A 21313-nucleotide genomic window follows, 5' to 3' on the forward strand; every position below is an offset into this window, starting at 1 on the left:
CAGGCTATACTTGGTGGCATTTCTTCCTGGTGAGCTAACACAGGCCAGAGGGAATTGGAGTATCGAAAGTAACCCTCCAGAATCAGCCTACAGTGTGTCTCTGAACCTTGCAAAGGGGATCAAGAATGCCAAGTTTCATTTCCTTACCTCTGTCCATCTGATGACTTTTCCATTCGCTTTATACTCTGATCCATGGAATATCTTCACACTTGTTATAGACTCCATGGACTTCCCATCTATAGGACTTATAACACTACAATAGAGGCAAAGGAAAGAGATGGAAGCAGCTCTTGAAGTTAGAAGAACCACTTCTCTTATCAAGTCTTGCTACTAATTACACTGGGTGCTTTGCTGAACACATCTGAGCAACATATCATGGTAAGAGACACTGCACAAAAATGTACATGAAGAGAGCTCTCATGGGAGGGGCCTGTGAACTGAAGTAATTCAAAAAACACATATAAAAAAAGAGCCATGATTCCAGGAGTTTGTTCTTTCAATGTAAAAAAATTATCTACTCAAACCTGCTCTCTTCTCCCAGCATCCCTTCCCAAATTCAGTGAGTGCATGGCCACCCATCCAATCTCGCTGTCCCCTCTGCTGTCACATACTCTGCTCCTAACCATAATAACATTCACACATCTGCCTCACAAATGAACTTCTTAAGGGGAGGGAATATGATACACTCACCTCTGTATGCTGTATTCCCAGTTCTGACACACTGCTTGGAATGTAGGAGTTTAATAAATATTTATGGATTAAAAGAATTATTTGACCAAGTATGTTAATTATAACAGTGCTGGTATAAGCTCATGAACAAGTATTTATATCATTATTACAACAAATAACCTTTAGTGGTAAATTATCACTCCTAGATTCCTGAATGGAAAGGCCATTTTTTATAGTCATTTCCTCTCCAAAATATAGCAAGTATAAATAGATAGAGATTCACACTCACGCTATGAGAATTCAAAATAATTGTCACAAAGATTCCAAACTCTTCCTAATAATTTTCAAACCTGTTTTTTAATCTCTATGTAAAAAGATCAAATTGAACTTAAACTTCAATATCAGGGACTCATTTCATTCACCTGAATTAGAATTATTTAAACAACACTGAAATTAATTTCTAACTCATGAAACAACAGTTATCAAAAAAGGGCATTCCTGGGGTGCCCAGATGGTGCAGTGGGCTCAGGGTCAGACTCTCAGTTTCGGTCATGATCTTGTAGTTGTGAGATTGAGCCCCATGTTGGGCTCCATCCCCAGTACGAAGTCCGCTTCAGATTCTTTCTCCCTATCCCTCCTCTCCTCCCCCTTCCCCACTCATGTGCTCTCTCTCCCTAAAATGAATAAATAAAATATATTTTTTAAAGGGCACTCTGTTGATTAGAGTATTTTGAGAGGGATACCCAGACACAGAGGGACAAGCTGGAAAACATTTAATTTACAGACTATACACTAAACTGAATTCGAGAGTCTTCCTTAACTAGTTCTTTGTTTTCTAAGATGCTGCCACTGGCACTTGCTGTAGGAAGGAGCAACCTGCTGGTTATTAGTTACTGATACCTTATGGCATCAGATTTTCAGATTATCAATTATTTGGTCTAAATAACCATGTTAATTTCCAACTATAATAGAGAATTCAACACAATTTGGTTTTGCAATTAAAATTTCCAGTGAAGTATGAGAAGATAAAGGACTATTTGTAAAACAGGCATGTGTACTCGTTGGTTTAGAAATTAGTTTTTTTGTTCAATAACAAAAGTTTAAGAGATTTTTTAAAAATCTGGTGTACCGTGTTGTAAATGCCCTCTATTTGCTTTTGCTCCTGCCATTCTCTCAGACTGGAATGCCCCCTCTGCCACAACTATGTGGCAAATACCGACTCATCCTATCAGATTCAGCTCAATCAGCACTATTTCTCTATGAAGGTCTTCTTGAATATTGCCCAAGCACCTCCACCAAGGTTCTTTTCTTTCTTATCTTCACTGTATCCTACAGAGTTTTCTATGAGCATCTTCCAAACTTGGATGCCCTTATTTATAACTATCTTCAAAACCAGACTGAACCACTTATCAGCAGGGAGTTTGTGGAATTTGTTTTTGTACTTGCAGAGACCTAGACATAGAACTATTGCCTGAGGCAAGAAGGGATGGACTGGATGGTAGAAAGTTGAATACAATGAGTTATGATATATTCGTTCAATCAATCAATTTTTTAAACACCTACTCAGTGCCAGACAGTGTTTTAGGTGTTGGTGATACAGCCATAAATAAACCAGACAAAAATCCCTGCCCGTGGGCTGCCTGGGTGGCTTGGTTGGTTCAGCATCTGATTTGGGCTCAGGTCATGATCTCAGGGTCCTGGGGTTGAGTCACACATTGGGTTCCCTGCTTAGCGGGCAGTCTGCTTCTCCCTCTACCCTGCCCCCCGCCACCTGCTCATGCTTTCTCTGGCTCTGAAATAAAATCTTTAAAAAAAAAAAAAAAAATCCTTTAAAAAAAAGTCCCTGGGGCGCCTATGGCTCAGTGGGTTAAGCCTCTGCCTTCGGCTCAGGTCATGATCTCAGGGGCCTGGGATTGAGCCCCGCATCAGGCTCTCTGCTCAGCAGGGAGACTGCTTCCTCTTCTCTCTCTGCCTACTTGTGATCTCTGTCTGTCAAATAAATAAATAAAATCTTTAAAAAAAAAAAATCCCTATGACAGATGCTGGCAAGGATGCAGAGAAAGGGGAACCCTCCTACACTGTTGGTGGGAATGCAAGCTGGTGCAACCACTCTGGAAAACAGCATGGAGGTTCCTCAAAAAGTTGAAAATAGAGCTACACTATGACCCAGCAATCGCACTACTGGGTATTTACCCTAAAGATATAAATGTAGTGATCCGAAGGGGCACGTGCACCTGAATGTTTATAGCAGCAATGTCCACAATAGCCAGACTATGGAAAAAACCTAGATGTCCATCAACAGATGAATGAATAAAGAAGAGGTGGTATATATATACAGTGGAATACTATGCAGACATCAAAAGAAATGAAATCTTGCCATTTGTGACGACGTGGATGGAACTAGAGGGTATTATGCTGAGCGAAATAAGTTAATCAGAGAAAGACAATTATCATATGATCTCCCTGATATGAGGAAGTTGAGAGGCAACGTGGGGGGTTTGGGGGGGGAGGAAAAGAATAAATGAAACAAGATGGGATCGGGAGGGAGACAAACCATAAGAGACTCTTAATCTCACAAAACAAACTGAGGGTTGCTGGGGGAAGAGGGAGAGGGAGAGGGTGGTTGGGTTATGGACATTGGGGAAGGTATGTGCTATGGTGAGTGCTGTGAAGTGTGTAAACCTGGAGATTCACAGACCTGTACCCCTGGGGCTAATAATACATTATATGTTAATAAAAAAATTTAAAAATTAAAAAAAATCCCTGCCCTTACGGAGTTTACATGCCAGGGGCAATGTAATAAGTGAAATGTACTTTATGTTAGAGAATTATAAGTTCTCTTGAAAAATATAATGTAAGAAAGGGGACAGGAAGTATTGGGAGTGGGAGAGAAGAAATGTGTATGGGAGGATTATAATTTAGATAGGTTGGCCAAGGAAGACCTTACGAGAAAATGACATTTTAGGGATGCCTGGGTGGCTCAGTTGGTTAAGCTGCTGCCTTCGGCTCGGGCCATGATCCTGGGGTCCTGGGATCGAGTCCCGCATCGGGCTCCTTGCTCGGCAGGGAGCCTGCTTCCTCCTCTCTCTCTGCCTGCCTCTCTGCCTGCTTGTGTGTACTCTCTCTCTCTCTGACAAATAAATAAAATTTAAAAAAAAGAAAAAAGAAAATGACATTTTAGAAAAAATCTGAAGGTGGTGAAGGAGGAACTCATTTGGCTATCTTGGCTATTGAGGATAGGGTAGAAGCAACAAACATCTGAGAACAGCAAAAACAAACATCTGAGGGCAGATGGTGTGAGGCCGTGTAAGTTGGAAAACACTCTGAATAATACTGGAAGCTTTTACCCTGAATAATACTGGAAGCCTTTTACCCTGAATAATACTGGAAGCCAGTGGTGGGTTCTGAGCAGAGAAGGGACATTGCTTTGGCTGCTGTATTAGAAACAGATTAGGTTGGGGGGCAGGAGGAGCTGAAGACTAGAAACAAGAAAGCCAACTGAAGAACCCAATAACCTAGACCAAATGATGGTGGCCTGAACCAGGATGGTGGCCAGAGAGGTAGTATGATTCTGGATACATGTTGAAATAAAATATAACAGGATATATAAAATATATGCTATGAAATGTAAGAGTACCAGGATTTACTATTGGGGTAGATGAAGGGTATGAGTGAAAAAGAAGTTTCAAAGATGACCCCGAAGTTTTAGCTTGGGCCCTCAGAGAAGAGTTGCCATATACTGGCAAAGTGTATAGGACTTAAAGCCCAAGGAGGTAGTTTTAAGTCCTACCCCTGCCACTTCCTGGCCTCTGGAGTCATTGAGCCTCTAGGTGCTTGTTTACTCATCTATAATATGGCAAAAAACAACATTAGTTATTATCTCAAATGAAACAATGTTAGCAAAAGGGCTTTCTTTTTATAAAACCATAAAAGTTTTAGGTTATTACTATTACATCAGTAACTTTAGAGTACTGTTTTATTTCATCAACTCCTTCCCCTCCACCCTTCTTCCAAAATATGCAGAGAAACTCCTTCAGAAATTAAGACAAGAAACTAGAAATTTAAAATTTTATATTATATATACAAAGCAGTCCTTTCTCTTTGGGCTTTCAGTAAAGTTATAAATACCAGTGTAGACAAAACCCAGAGCCCAGCCCATAACTAAAGGCCACAATAGGGAAAGTATTCCGCATTACCCCTTGTTGACGTTTTTGTCATCGTCCACCCACTGGATGTAGATGTGCTCCTGGAGGTCCTCAGTGTCCGCCTTGCCGCAGGTGATGGTGAAGTCCTTCATGTCTCGCAGTGCCTGCCTCAAAGCATCCATGTTTTCTGCTGTGATCTGGACCATAACGCCATCTGAGAATCAGCACCAAGATCACATAGGTGGAAACAACGCAAAGCCAGGGAGAGGGGCAGATAATCACAGTACCTAGCAAATCCCTTTAGGATTAAATATAAAACTGCTCTCTAAAGCTGACAGATACAGAGAGGTTTTGTTCTTTGAGCCGAATCTCTTACTTTTGAGAGTGCTATGAGAAGCAAACACCAAGACGGCTTCTGCTTAAAACACTCGCCTGTTGATTTCACTTCAGACACAACTGAGTTTCTCCTTAAACCACTTCAAAGGAAAACTTACACTCGGTCACATGCCTCTTCTGGACTGACAGAACTGTTTTCACTCTTGCCTTTATCATGCTCTAACTCATATTTATGTGTTCGCACCTCTGTGTCTCTCACCTTACTATCACTGCCCGGCACACAGTGAATGCCCAGTGAATGTTTGTTAAGTAAGTCACTGAGTAAACAACAGTAGGAGGAGAAGGGATAAATCCATTCACTGGCTAGCAACAAGGCAAACCTACCACATGTGTTTCACATGAGCCACCATGCAGCCAACACATGGTAACTATTTTTGACCTGCTACTTACCCAAGTCAAAGGCAAACCCTGAAATTCAGGTTGAAAGCTGACACATGTTCAGCAATTACCCTGCTTCACTGACATAAAGTTTTGTCAACTAAAATAATTCCATAAAAGAGTCAATAAAAATTTCATAAACAAGCAGCCAAGGGTTCGACTGACACACAGTGAAATACAAGACCTAAGAAATTTCCAATCCAAAGACACAGACATAACTTTTAAACACAGTACTTTGCATTATAAGGATCTGTGTCAGTTCAAGTTATCACTTCCATTACATTTAAAGGGTATTTTTTTAATCCTCTTGTCAAGACACAATTTCAAATGTAGTTAATACTTGATCACATAGGCATTAGTCACTTAAGACCAATGACTGTTTAACTCCTAGATTTCTTAACAATTTCTTAATAGCATGCTTCTGCTTTATAGTCAAATTGTGAAATTTAGTTGTAAAATATTAATGTACTTTGCTCTTCACTAGTTGTTTTATTAAGCTTACCAATAAAGGAGGTCTAAGCCAGTATCTATTAACATAAGTAAAACAGTCTGTTCAGTTCAGTTAACACACTGGAGTTCAGCTTTCATACAGGGCACTGGAGTAAGCTACTGTAGAAATGAAAACCTGTCAGCATGTGTGGCAGACTGTACCTTCCAAGGGTCACCACAATATCTGCCGTCTCACATGCTTTCTCACAATGCTACCTTCCCATTTCCCCATTAAGAAGTGGAGTCTAATTGCTCTCCTCCTGAACATGAGAAGGCTTATGACTACTTCCAGCACTAGAGTATGGTGGAAGGGACATCGGGTGACATTTGAGACTGGGTCATAAGAAGCAACCTGGGTTCTGCCTTTTGCTAGAACACATGAGCCTGCACTAAGAAGTCCAGCTACCCCAAGGCTGCCACGGCATGGTAAGGGAGTCAAAGTGTGAGCACTTCAGTCTCCACCTCTAGTCTTTAAATCAATCTAGGTCAGGCCCCAAGACATGTGAGTGAACAAACCTTCAGATAATTTGAGCTTCCAGCTATCAAGTCATCCCAGCTGAGGCCTTGGACATCACTGAGCAGAGTCAAGCCATCCTGCACTACCTTGTCAAGATTCCTGACCCAGAGGAATCAGTGAACATTATAAAATAGTTGCTTTAACCCATTAAGTTCTAGGTAAATTTGTTATGCAACAAGAGTAACCAGATCAAAATACAGGAATAATCAACTGACAAAAAAAAATAAACAGTATGCTCATTAGCCTTTCATTAACTCCCATTTAGTTTTTGTCAAGATATGTGTCATGTCTACTCTAATTATAGCAAACCAGCAGCAAGTACATCCCATTCTGCACCCCAAATGATGACTGCAGCACTCCTGTGAGTTAAGGCAGATTGAACTTTATCTACATACTTAGAGACTGGAGCCCAATGATATATTTGAATTCAGACTATGCCCCCTTGAGTACTCTACTCCAGAGCTCTGAAAGGCCATCTTTTAATTTTTATGTTACTGTTCCATGATATCTCTACGACTTACTTCTTTCTTTGGAGAACTGAACACCTATATGACAGTATTAATTAGCTTAGGACTAAGATGCTTTTGTATACATAATAGGAGTCAAAAGTCTACTGCAGAAGTGTCATGGCTTCATTTAACATTTCTTGCTTTTTATTTTTTTTAACTTTATTATTATTATTGTTATTATTTATGTAAGCTCTAAGCGCAATATGGAGCTTGAACTTAGGACCCTGAGATCAAGAGTCACATGCTCTACCAACTGAGCCAGGCAGGCACTCCAACATCCCTTGCTTTTTAGTTGTATGATTAGGACTAAACTAATACACATGCAGTAAATAACTTATTCTTTACCTTCCACAATACTGGATTTGGCAAGATATCCGGAGGAAGATTTCAGAGCGCCACTGAACACAAAGAAACTGGCACCTGTCACTAAACAGAATATAAATAGTTCAGTGTAGACCCAGAGATATAAAGACTGAGAACAATATGAAATATTTGATAGTTGCTAACTCCAACCATCATCATACAGAAAACAAAAAACACCAACTCTATACAGCACAATACACAAGTAACTAATAATTCTGATGCTTATGATAGCTTTAGGAATGAAGTTTTAAGATACACTCCCTCATTTTGTTTTTCTCTCCCTCCAATCAAGAATTAAAGAATCTCAGTGGTCAAGTCTAGGGCTTGGCAAACTACCAACCTGTTTGGCCTGCAGCCTGTTTTTGTAAGTAAAATTTTATCGAAAGACAGTCATGTCCACTCATTTGCATATTGTCTGTGGCAGTTTTGGAAGTATGCCAGAATTGAGTAACTGGTGACAAAGACAACAAGCTTGCAATGCCTAAAATATTTATCACCCAGCCATTCACAGAAAAAGTTTGCTGACCCCTGATCTAATATATATTTTTTTTAGATAAAATACATTTTGAAGACAGAGATATGGATGGCAACCATTTTATTGACCTGGTGCAGTTCTTTAAAAAAAAAATAAATTACTTATTTAAAAGACAAACACCTGTTACCATTATCTTATCATAAAAGAAAGGACAATCACATTTAGCTTTAAGAAATTTCAATATGCCCCTCCACATCTTTTTAATTTTTTTTATTTTTAAAGATTTTTTTTATTTATTTGACAGACAGAGATCACAAGTAGGCAGAGAGACAGGCAGAGAGAGGAGGAAGCAGGCTCCCTGACAAGCAGAGAGTCCGATGCGGGGCTCGATCCCAGGACCCTGGGATCATGACCTGGGCTGAAGGCAGAGGCTTTAACCCCCTGAGCCACCCAGGTGCCCCTCTTTTTAATTTTTTTTAAAATTAAACACCCAACACGGACCTCAGACTTATAACAGGGAAATCAAAAGTTGTGTGTTCCACTCACTGAGCCAGCCAGGAGCCCCTATGCTCCTCCATATCTTAAACTGGATTAAGTAATCCAACTCCCTGCCCACTGGCCCTGCAAATTCTCTAACACGTGGACATCCAGCCTTTATCAAAGACTCCTAGTGACAAGGAGCCCACAATGGCACAAGGCAGCCCATTCTACTTCTGGGTAACTCTTGGCCTTACATAATGTGCTCTCAAACTGAGTCCAGATCTAGATTCCTATAACTTTGACTCAGTGGTGCTGGTTCTGGCCTTTTGTAGCTATAGAGAATAAACTGAATCTTATTTCCACATACCAGAAAACCTTAAAAATAGAGATAGTTATTTTAACCCTCTTCCAATCTAGACTTTTCCAGATTAAACATGTACACTTTTTTCAAAAGATCTTCCTTGACCCTGTTTCCAAATTTTTCACAGGCCTTGAATCATTCTCTAAAGAACCTCCAGTTTTATCAATGGATATCATCAATTACATTAATAATATCCAAAATTCAAATATTCTAGGTATCCTTTGACTAATAGAGAGCATTGTGGACTTACCACCTATCTTATTTTGGATATCATATTGAATATACATGTGACAAAGACCTTTTATGCCTTTACTGAAGACAATGACCTATGTCACCATCAGCCAGAAGTGTTTCATAAAGCATACTAAAGAAAGCTAGTTATGGGAAGTATTCTGAGGAAACCAAGATTCGTAGTCAAATAAATTTGAGAAGGCCCAGGCCCCTATCTTCCTTTTGGAAAATTAAAACACACATCAGCCTGTTAAAGGCTCTGAAAGTCCTGTAGTAAAATCTGTTTAAACTTGTTTAACCCAGGATTTCTCCGTTTAATGTATTATGCAATACTTCCACTTATTTATTTTTTAAAACCATAGAACCTGATAAGACACCTTAAGGAATATCAGCATAAGTGATGCTTCTTAAATTTCAATATGCATTTGAATACAGGGACTTGTTAAAAAACAAATTCTAATTTAGCAGATTTTGGGTATAGATTCTTCATTTCTAACAATCTCCCCAATAATAAGGCCACACTATGAGTACTACTGAACCAAGAAGCTTTTAAAATCCAGTCAACCTATTAATTAATATTCTTTGGATACAGTCATTCAACAAGTTTCAAATCTATCTAAGCATATTCTCACTAAGGGGCCTCGTCGCCTACCTTTAAATATCAATTCTGGCCCTGCTAATATCCCGAGGCAGTATTTTCAAAATTTTCCCGTTATTGGTAGAGATCCCATTTGCAACTCTGAATATGGCTACTGCTGAGCCAGTGTAATCTTAGAGAATCAAATTAATTCCATCAAATTGTTTGTGGCCACCTAGCTAGAAAGTGAGAGTTATGGGGCTGAGATATCCAACTTTCCAAGTCCAGTACAATTCTTACCATGTCAATCAGCTCAAATACTCACCCTTTCTGGGCTGATTGTGAATACTGATAGCCTGGGTCTGATAATTTCCGTCATCATTCTGTACACACACAAGATGAGAGTCTGCCTTCTCATTGAAGCAGGCACCTCCTGCCAGGACATGCTCATTGGACTTGTTCATGGCTTTCATCATCTGTAATCAAAGAAGAGGGTTAACTTTCTTATTCTGCCAAAAATGGGCATTTTTTTGGTCTGGCAAAGCACAACTCCTTTACCTCAAAGATAAAAAACAATAAGGAAAACACAGTGAAAAAGCAATCACCATTGGAAAAAAAAATCTACACACACAAAAATTCCCTGTGTAGTTTATAGGTGATTTGTGTTATAACCTAAGTAAGCACATGACATATTTTGTATTCATCTTTTTGGTATTTGTATTGCTGCACTGAACTCAAGTAACATTAGTTTAGCTAATTACAGTAATTTCTCCCACCCACTGGATTCTCTGAGGATATACACACTGAAATTCTAAGTCAAAAGAATGTTCCATATGTAAGTGCATCTGCCCTCTTTTCCCATATCTACACAAAGGAGTGTTTTCCTCTAGAAATATATAAACTCTATTGCTTAATTTTACTAACTTACATTTGAAATCATCAGTGAAATCACTTAATAATACGTTGCTTTTTTTTTCAAGTTTTTATTTAAATTCCAGTGAGTTAACATACATAACTTCTCCTGAAGTTACACTTACTTACAACACCCAGTATCATCACAAGAAGTACCCTCCTTAATACCCATCACCTATTTAACTCACTCCCCTGCCAACCTCCCCTCTAGCAGCCCTCAGTTTGTTATTTGTAGTTAAGAGTCTCTTTTATGGTTTGCCTCTTTTTCCCCCTTATGTTCATGTTTCATTTCTTAAATTCCACATATGAGTGAAATCACATGGTATTTGTCTTCCTCTGACTTATTTCATTTAGCATAATACACTCTAGCTCCATTCACATCGTTGCAAATGGCAAGAGCTCATTTTTAATGGCTGCATAGTATTCCATTGTTTTTTTTTTTTTTTAAAGATTTTATTTATTTGACAGAGATCACAAGTAGGCAGAGAGGCAGGCAGAGAGAGAGGAAGGGAAGCAGGCTCCCCGCTGAGCAGAGAGCCCGATGCGGGGCTCGATCCCAGGACCCTGAGATCATGACCTGAGCCGAAGGCAGAGGCCTTAACCCACTGAGCCACCCAGGCGCCCCCATAGTATTCCATTGTATATATACACCACATCTTCTTTATCCATTCATCAGTCGATGGATGTTTGGGCTCTGTCCATAATTTGGCTATTGTTGATAATGCTACTATAAACAGTGGGGTGCATGCACTCCTTTGAAACAATAACTTTGTATCTTCTGGGTAAATACTTAGTAGAGCAATTGCTGGGTTGTAGGGTAGTTTTATTTTCAAGTTTTTGAGCAATTTCCATAGTGCTCTCCAGAGTAGCTGCATCAGTTTGCATTCCCAGCAACAGTGCAAGTGAGTTCCTCTTTCTCCACATCCTTGCCAACATCTGTTGTTTCCTGTGTTGTTAATTTTAGCCATTCTGACAGGTGTGAGGTGGTATATCTCACTGAGTTTTAATTTGTATTTCCCTGATGATGAGTGATCTTGAGCATCTTTTCAGGTGTCTGTTAGCCATCTGGATGTCTTCTTTGGAAAAATGTACGTTCTTGTCTTTTGCCCATTTCTTAACTGGATTATTTGTTTTTTTGAGTGTTGAGTTTGGTTACATTCCTTATAGATTTTGGATACTAACTCTATCAGATATGTCATTTGCAAACATCTTCTCCCATTCTGAAGGTTGCCTTTTAGTTTTGTTGATTATTTCCATTGCTCTGCAGAAGCTTTTTATCTTGATAAAGTCCTAATAGTTCATTTTTGCTTTTGTTTCGCTTGTCTCTGGAAACTTACCTATTAAGAAGCTGCTACAGCCGAAGTCAAAGAGGTTGCTGCCTGTGTTCTCCTCTAGGATTTTGATGGTTTCCTGTCTCACATTTAGGTCTTTAATCGATTTTGGGTATTTTTGTGTATGGTGTAGGAAAGTGGTCCAGTTTCACTCTTCTGCATATTTTTGTCCAGTTTTCACAGCACCATTTGTTGAAGAGATGGTCTTTTTCTCATAGCTAATATATTCTTCAATGGGGAAAAGCTGAGAGCTTTTCCTTTAGGGCCAAGAATAAGACAGGGATGTCTACTCTCACCATTGTTATTTAACACAGCAAAGGAAGTCCTAGACTCAGCAATCAGATGACCAAAAAAAGTAAAAGGCATCCAAATTGGCAAGGAAGATGTCAAACTTTATTTTCAGATGACATGATACTCCATGTAGAAAGCCTGAAAGACTCCACCAAAAAATTGCTAGAACTGATATATGAATTCAGCAAAGTTGCTATAAAATCAATGTACGGAAATATGTTACATTTCTATACACCCATGATGGAGCAGCAGAAGGAGAAATCAAGGAATTGATCCCATTTACAATTGCACCAAAAATCATAAGATACCTAGGAATAAATCTAACCAAAGAGGAAAAAGATCTGTACTCTGAAAACTATAGAATACTCATGAAAGAAATTAAAAAGACACAAAGAAATGGAAAAGCATTCCATGCTCATGGACTGGAAGAACAAATATTGTTAAATGTGTATGCTACCCAAAGCAATCTACATATTTAATGCAATCCCTATCAAAATACCACCAGCATTTTTCATAGAGCTAGAATAATCCTAAAATCTGTATGGAACCACAAAAGACCCTGAAGAGACAAACCAATCTTGAAAAGCAAAGCTGGAGGCATCACAATTCCAGACTTCAAGTTATATTACAAAGCTGTGGTGATGAAGACAGCATGGTATTGGTACAAAAAGAGACACGTGGATCAATGGAATAGAACAGAGACCCCAGAAATGGACCCACAACTATATGGTCAACTAGTCTTCGACAAAGCAGGAAAGAATATCTAATGGAAAAAAGTCTCTTCAATAAATGCTTTGTTATTATCAAAAGATTTAAGATAGTAATTCTGAACCTAACCTGAAAAAACTCACAGGCCACCATTTTATATCTAGCAAGCAAATCTGAACTCATGTTATCTTGGTAATAACTCTGGCTTCTTACTGAAACAGGATAATGACCATTTGTTTTCTAGTTTCCATTTTTTCCCTCATGCCATCCCATTTGTCCACCTTCCTGATTCAACCCTTTAAATGGCTTTAATCTTTCAAAAATCTAGTCCGAAACTTTTGTTTTACTCCACTCTTCCTCTTACATTACAAACTGCAGTACTACAGTGTGAGAAATACCAGATGAGTGTTCTGACACCTTTTATATTCCTGTATCAATGCAGTCAAAACAAAATAATGTGCGGTGAAATTCACATACATAAAATTAACCATTTCAAAGTGAACAATTCAGTGGCATCTAATACATTAACAATGGTGTGCAATAATAACCTTTACTTAGTTCCAAAACACTTCCATCACTCTAAAGTAAAAAACCTTCCTCTAACTGGTTTCTCCTCTCCTAATCCTAACCACCAATCTGCATTCTGTATGAATTTATTCTGGCTATTTCACACAAATGGGACCATATAATATGTGACCATTGTGTCTAGCTTCTTTCACTTATATAATGTTCTGGAAGCTCATCCATGGTGTAGCATGTCCCAGTACTTAACTTTTTTTTTTTTTTAAGATTTTATTTTTATTTATTTGACAGACAGATCACAAGTAGGCAGAGAGGCATCAGCAGGCTTCCTGTTGAGCAGAGAGCCCGATGCGGGGCTCGATCCCAGGACGCTGGGATCATGACCTGAGCCGAAGGCAGCGGCTTTAACCCACTGAGCCACCCAGGCGCCCCAGTACTTAACTTCTTTTTATGGCTGAATAATACACACACACACACATATACACATATAATATACACATACATATACGTGCATCCGAGTTTATCCATCTATCCATCCATGCACATTTCGGCTATGCCTATCTTTTGACTACTGTGAATAGTGCTACTCTAAGTGTATGTGTGAATGTACTTGTTTGTGTAACTGTTTTCAATTCTTTGGGGTATATACCTGGAGGTGGAATTGCAGGACCATACAGCAATTCTATGTCCAACTTTTTGAGGAGTTGCCAAACTGCTTTTCATAGTGGAGGAACCATTTTATATTTTATATTTTCACCAGTAACATATAAAGGGGCCCAATTTCTCTATATCCTTGCTGACACTTGTTATTTTCTGTTGTTGTTTTATAGCCATCCTAGTAAGCAGTACCTCATTATGGTTTTGATTTGCATTTGATTAATGATGTTAAGCATCTTTTCATCTGCTCATTGGCCATCTGAATATCTTCTTTGGAGAAATGTCTATTTAAGTCCTTTGCCCATTAAAAAAAAAAAAAAAAAGATTTCATTTAGGGGTGCCTGAATGGCTCAGTCAGTTAAGTAGCTGCCTCTGGCTCAGATCATGATCCCAGGGTCCTGGGATCGAGCCCTGTGCTGGGCTCCCTGCTCAGGAAGAACCTGTTTCTCCCTCTCCCTCTACCCCACTCCCTGCTCATGCTTTCTTTCACTCTCTCAAGACAGAGCAAGCGGGGGGAGAGGCAAAGGGAGAAGGAGAGACTCTCAAGCAGACTCCATGCTGAGTGCAGAACCCCATGACAGCTGGATCCCACAACCCTGAGATCATGACCTGAGCTGAAACCTAGAGTCAAGCACTCAACCGACTGAGCCACCCAGGTCCCCCAAGTCCACTGTCCATTTAAAAAGATACAGTGTCAGGGCGCCTGGGTGGCTCAGTGGGTTAAGGCCTCTGCCTTCGGCTCAGGTCCTGATCCCAGCGTCCTGGGATCAAGCCCTGCATCGGGCTCTCTGCTCAGCGGGGAGCCTGCTTCCTCCTCTCTCTCTCTCACTGCCTGCCTCTCTGCCTACTTGTGATCTCTGTCAAATAAATAAATAAAATTAAAAAAAAAATACATAGTGTTTTATTGGTTTCAGGTGTACAATATAGTGATTCAACAATTCCATATATCACACAGCGTTCATCACAACAAGCGCACTCCTTAATCCCCATCACCTATTTAACCCACCTTCCACCCATGTCCCCTCTAGTAACCATTAGTTTATTCCCTGTTCTCTGTAATTAAAAGTTGTTTTCTTCATTTGTTTCTCTTTCTCCCCCCTTTGCTCATCTGTTTTGTTTCTTAAATTCCACATAAAAGTGAAATCACTTGGTATTTGTCTTTCTCTGACTTATATCAAAGCCTTATACTCTCCAGCTCAATCCATGTCCTTGCAAATGACAAGATTTCATTCTTTTTGATGGCTGAGTAATATTCCACTGTGTACATATACCACTCTTCTTTATCCATTCAATACTTGATGGACATTTGGGCTCTTCCATAATTTGGCTATTGTAAATAAATAATAGGGGTACATGTACACCTCTGAATTCGTGTTTTTGTATTCTTTGGGTAAATACCTAGTATTGCAATTGCTGGGTCAGAGGGTAGTTCTAATTTTAACTTTCTTCTTTAGGATTTATTTATTTGAGAGAGAGAGTGCTCATGTGTGAGTGGGAGAGAGGCAAAGGGAGAGGGAGAATCTCCAGCAAACTCCCCACTGAGCGCAGAGCCCAAAGAAGAGCTCAATTCCACAACCCTGGGATCATGACTTTAGCCAAAATCAAGAGTCAAACGCTTAATCAACTGAGCCACCCAGGCACCATACCTATTTTTAACTTTTTGAGGAACTTCCAGACTGTTTTACACATTGTCTGTACCAGTTTGGATTCCTACCAATGGTGCATCAGTGTTCCTTTTTCTCCACATCCTCACCAACACCCGCTGTTCCTGTGTTGCTGACTTTAGCCATTCTAACAGGTGTGAGGTGGTATCTCATTGTTTCCCTGATGGTAAGTGATGACGAACATCTTTTCATGTGCCTGTTGGCCATCTGGATGTCTTACTTAAAAGAAAATGTCTATTCATGTCTTCTGCCCATTTTAATTAGATTATTTATTTTTTGGGTGTTCAATTTGATAATTTCTTTATATATTTTGGATATCAACCCTTTATTGGAATAAATCATTTGCAAATATCTTCTCCCATTCTACAGGTTGCCTTTTAGTTTTGTTGATTGTTTCCTTTGCTGTGCGGGAGCTTTTTATTTTGATGCAGTCCCAATAGTTTATTTTTGCTTTTGTTTCCCTTGTCTCCGGGGACATATCTAGAAAAAAGTGGCCCTTTGCCCATTTTTTAATGGGACTGTCTTGTTGTTAAATCACAAGAATTCTTTATATCTTCTAGATATCAGACCCTTGTCATATGTATGATTTGCAAATATTTTCTCCCATGTGTAGGTTGTGTTTTCACTTTCTTGTTAATGTCCTTGAATGAAAAAAATATTTTAATTTTTATTAAATCCAATCTATTTTGTTGTTGTTGTTGTTGTTACTTGTCCTGTTGTAAATTATCTGAGATTCCATTGCCAAATCCAAAGTTAAGAAAAGTTACCGTCATGGTTTGTTTTTTTTTCAAAGAGCTCCATCATTTTAGCTCTCATATTTAGGTCACTGATACATTTTCATTTTTAAGATTTTATTTATTTATTTGTCAGAGAGAGAGAGAAAAAGCTCACAAGCAGGGAGAGAAGCAGGCAGAGGGAGAATAGCCTCCCTGCTGAGCAGGAGCCCAATGCGGGACTGGATCCCAGGACCCCCGGATCATGACCTCAGCCCAAGGCAGATGTTTAACCGACTGAGCCACCCAGATGTCCCCACTGATCCATTTTCAATTAAGTTTTATATATGGCGAGTAGGGGTACAATTTCATTCTTTTACATGTGGAAATCCAGTTGTCCTAGCATCGTTTGTTGAAAGCTATTCCTTCACCATTAAATGGTCTTGGCCCCCTTGTCAAAATCAACTGACCATAAATGTATGGATTTATTTCTGGATTCTTAAGTCTATTCCATGCTAGTACCACACTATTTTGATAACTGTAGTCTTGCAGTAAGTTTTGAGAATGGGAAGGATGACTCCTCCAATTTTGTTCTTATACAAGATTATTTTGGCTTTGGAGACCCTTGCAATTCCAAAAGAATTTGAGTACTGGCTTCTTCTTTTCTGGGAAAAAAAAAAAAAGGCCAAGACCACTGGAGTTTTGATAGGGCTTGTACTGGATCCAAAGATCCACTCTGAATGACATGTCTTCCCATTTATTTAGGTTTTCTTCATTTCTTTCAGCAATGTTTTGTAGTTTTTAAAGTATAAGTCTTTTACTTTCTTGGTTAAATTTATTCCTAGATAGTATGCCAATACAATTCTAAGATATCATGATCTCCTGGCTTTATTTTGTTTTGTTTATAACTCTCGAAAAGTTAGCATTTTAATATACTACTACATCATCAGAGGCATCCAAATAATAACTGAATATTCCTCTCACACTGATATTTATCAACCTCACTAATTCAAACCACTTCTGTCAGGGTTTTCCAAAGATTACTTTTATTTTTTTATTTTTTTTAAGATTTTATTTATTTATTTGACAGATAGAGATCGCACGTAGGCAGAGAGGCAGGCAGAGAGAGAGGAGGAAGCAGGCTCCCTGCTGAGCAGAGAGCCTGATGTGGGGCTCGATCCCAGAACTCTGGGATCATGACCTGAACTGAAGGCAGAGGCTTTAACCCACTGAGCCACCCAGGTGCCCCTAAAGATTACTTTTAAGTAAATTTTCTGCAAACATGGTAAGTCAGCAGAAGAGTCCTATTTAGCAAAGTCAACTGACAGACTAATTTAGGTTCTCATTTGCAGTTTATATTTGTATCACATGAAGAACTGCTATAACCACATATAATAATTAACATATAATGTATTATTTGCCCCAGGTAATTTTTTTTTTTAAGTAAACTCTATCCCCAACCACAATGCTCAAACACATGATCCCAAGATCAAGAGTCAAATGCTCTACTGTCTGAGCAAGTCAGGCATCCCCAAACACAGCAATTTAAAGAATGTTAAAAAATAAAAAATAAAAATAAATAAATAAATTTAAAGAATGTTATATCTATCATTTCTTCTAAATCATTAGGCTAAAGTGGTTTCTAACTTTGTCTACACTAAGCAGATTAAGAAATATTCTCAATTCAAACATTCTAAATATATTAGCTAGCTTCTAAGAAATAATTTCCCCAGATGTCTATTTCAAGCCCAATGAGATAAACAAACTTCATACTTCTTTATAAATGAACACTTTTACCTTCTTAAAATCACGTGCATATATACCAAGAGTTTCCCAGATATGCAAAGGACTTTGCTGACCATAAAATAAAATTACATTTGTCATATGATGATTCAAACATGCAACTTTCTAGTTGTGCTATTTCTCTGCTCTATTGATTCAAACTCTGTAATATCTCCTCTATCTATTTCTAATTTTCCTCAGAGTTCAAGATATAACTACCTCTTGGGGCACCTGGGTGGCTCAGTGGGTTAAAGTCTCTGCTTTCAGCTCAGGTCATGATCCCAGGGTCCTGGGATCAAGCCCCGCATTGGGCTCTCTGCTTGGCAGGGAGCCTACTTCCCTTCCTCTCTCTCTGCCTGCCTCTCTGCCTATTTGTGATCTCTGTCTGCCAAATAAATAAATAAAAATTAAAAGAAAAAAAAAAGATATAACTACCTCTTTTCTGGACAATAAGTTTTTTCTGTAGTCATTCTCTGTCAGTTCTGATTCATTTCACACAATGTTTCCATATTTACCAAAGCACATCACTGATCATGTCAATCTTTTCTACCCTGTCCTCTGCTCAAAATAACTAGCTTCCCATGCTCTTACTCCAAACTAGCTTTCCTGTCTTGCTTCCCTTCCTACCATATCCTTATTTGCAGGACTACTTCTTGATGTGTTACCATCTCCCATCTCTGAGCTCTTTAGCCTTCCCTTTCATTCTCCGTATCCAAGCACCTGAAAACTCTACCCCTCAAAACATGGCCTAGTAAAAATACCAATTCCTGCATGCAGTTTTCTTGAATTCCCAGAAACCAGTATGACTGCTTCCTTCTTTGAACTGCCACGGCACACTGTATTTCTTAAATCATCAACATTCAGCTTTGGATTATGATTAAGAGCAAGAATTCAAGCCAGACTGCCTGCATTACTGGGCTTTGCTATTAACTCTGTGTGCCTTTGGGCAAGTTACTTGATTTTCTGTGTCTGTTTCCTCTTCTGTAGAGGTGATAATAAAAGTAACTATTTCATACAGTTATGAGGATTAAATAAATATTTATAAAGTGCTTAGAACAGCACCAAGAACACAGTAAGTACTGATGAAGTGTTTGCACTAAAATTTGTCGACCTGTTTCCTCTACTCTGCTTATAAAATTGTAAAGCAACCTAAAAATCAGTAGCAAGTAATTCAACCAAGTACCTCTTACAAGATAATGGGATTCAGACCCTTCCTAAAAACTCACGAATTAGTGAAAATGACATACCAGTAAAAGGCAAGGAAACAATTGCTGTGACAATGGTATGTGCAAAATAGTTAGCATCTATGGAAGGTCAACCTTGAGCCAGGAACTGAGCTAAATGCTACTCAGGTCTTATCTCAAAAGGCTATTTTAACATATCAAGTGAAGGTACAGAAGCTTTTTCTTCTGTGTTTCCCACCCCCAGAGTCTAGCCATCCCCGAAGATGATAATTGTTAAAAGCCAGTTAAAAGAATACAATTCTAGGAATGATTGTGTCGAGAGGAATGTGTGAAGAGTTATAACATCTAATCCATCTCTGAATTAACGTGCCACGTCCTTCAATTTCCTGGATCTCATGTTAAAATGACAGTTTATTTAATCTTTTGATTTAAAGTGGAAAGGAATTTATATGCACAGAAGTTCCAAAGACCCTGAGGAATAGCTACAATTTCTATATAGTGTGGAAGGCTTGGCACAGGGCCTTGTTTACGGTAGGTGCTCAATAAATATTTGCTGAATATACTAATTAGTTAACCATATTAAGTAGGGATGGATTTGGAGGGTTTGTCTTATTCATGAAGTTATATGGAGAGTAAATGTTGTTAGCATGATTTAAAAAAATTTTTTCGGTTCATATATAATTGCAGTGTCACATAGATTAGGTACCTAATAAAATAAGTTTTAACAATTTAATTCTATAAACATTTATCAAGTGACTGACAATGACTTTAGGTAGAAAGATATTGCAGGGACATGGAAAATTTATGAAAGCCCTGTACCAGAGATAAAATGAAGAAAGAAAGACAGACTCTCTGCCCTCAGGGGACTCAAAATTCAGAGCAGAAGGGGTTTCATACTCATCAGCTATACAAGTTACATGAATAAAGAAAGCTAGGAAAACAGAGGAAAGAATGATACTGTCTGGGGAATGGAGAATCTAGGAAGGATTCCTAAAAGGTAAAACATTTGAATTGGCTATGAATTTGGATAAAGAGAAAATCACGAGTGAAGGAAAATAAATGGAACTGAGAAAAGAACACTGAGTTGAGTAATGATGGAATAGAGAGGAATATCCTTGCCTGGAGATATTCTGGAACAATATAAACATCTTTCCCATCAGCTGGAGTTCACCCGTGTCCTGAAGCTAGCACCCATCTTCAAGTCCTGTGGTACATTCCCTCTAAACCTACTTTGTGGAGGACTACTATCATGAGTGGATGTTGTACTTTGTCAAATGCTTTTTCTACATCTACTGAAGTGATCATATGGTTATCCTTTCTCTTGTTGATGTGATATATCACACTGATTGATTTGTGAATATTGAACCACATTTGCATCCCAGGAATAAATCCTACTTGATCATGGTGAATAATTTTTTTAATCTATTGTTGGATTTGCAACTCCTTTCATTCTTTTGAAAAGAGGACTATCAGCTCCTCCTCCCCTAAGAGAAAAGAAATGTATTCTTTGAAAGCCAGAAAATAAAACATTCCTCAGACAGATTTTAGGGCCATCTGTCCTTGCTAGTGCTACAATGAACCTATGAAATCATGCTTTTGTAAGTTCACATTTCTCTGAAGAATATGTGTAGCCTTGAATTAAAATAAACCAAAGCTCCTATTTCAGTATCACAGAGTGGGAAGGAATCTCAAGAGGCCATCCAGCCTAAATTGTACTAGATGGGGAATGTACAGACATATAATTTCACAGACTCTTGCATTATATCACAACCAACATATATTTCTCTATTCTTTGGTACTGAGTAAAGGATTAATAAAACTTTGAGACTTGAGATTTTGACATTAGGCTAATTCTTTGGCTCTTTTCCCACAGCAACCTGATAATACGTTGAATGCACACTACGTTGTTGTTTTTTTTAAAAACTGATTTTTTATAATTATATTTAAAATTGACAAAAC

General features: G+C 38.6%; 1 protein-coding gene across 2 annotated transcripts in view; it reads right to left on the bottom strand.

Moving 5' to 3' along the window:
• Window positions 1-21313, bottom strand: part of ZFYVE9 (zinc finger FYVE-type containing 9) — a 198416-nt gene that overhangs the window by 6732 nt on the left and 170371 nt on the right. For both annotated transcript variants that reach the window (XM_080801407.1, XM_080801406.1), the window contains 4 exons: window positions 9916-10066; window positions 7449-7529; window positions 4866-5028; window positions 148-253 (listed from right to left, as the gene is read on the bottom strand). In XM_080801407.1, coding sequence (XP_080657533.1) covers window positions 148-253; window positions 4866-5028; window positions 7449-7529; window positions 9916-10066 — 501 coding nt within the window. The remainder of the gene's footprint in view (window positions 1-147; window positions 254-4865; window positions 5029-7448; window positions 7530-9915; window positions 10067-21313) is intronic.

Source organism: Martes martes, assembly GCF_963455335.1.
Source record: "Martes martes genome assembly, chromosome: 4".
Classification (NCBI taxonomy): Eukaryota; Metazoa; Chordata; class Mammalia; order Carnivora; family Mustelidae; genus Martes; species Martes martes.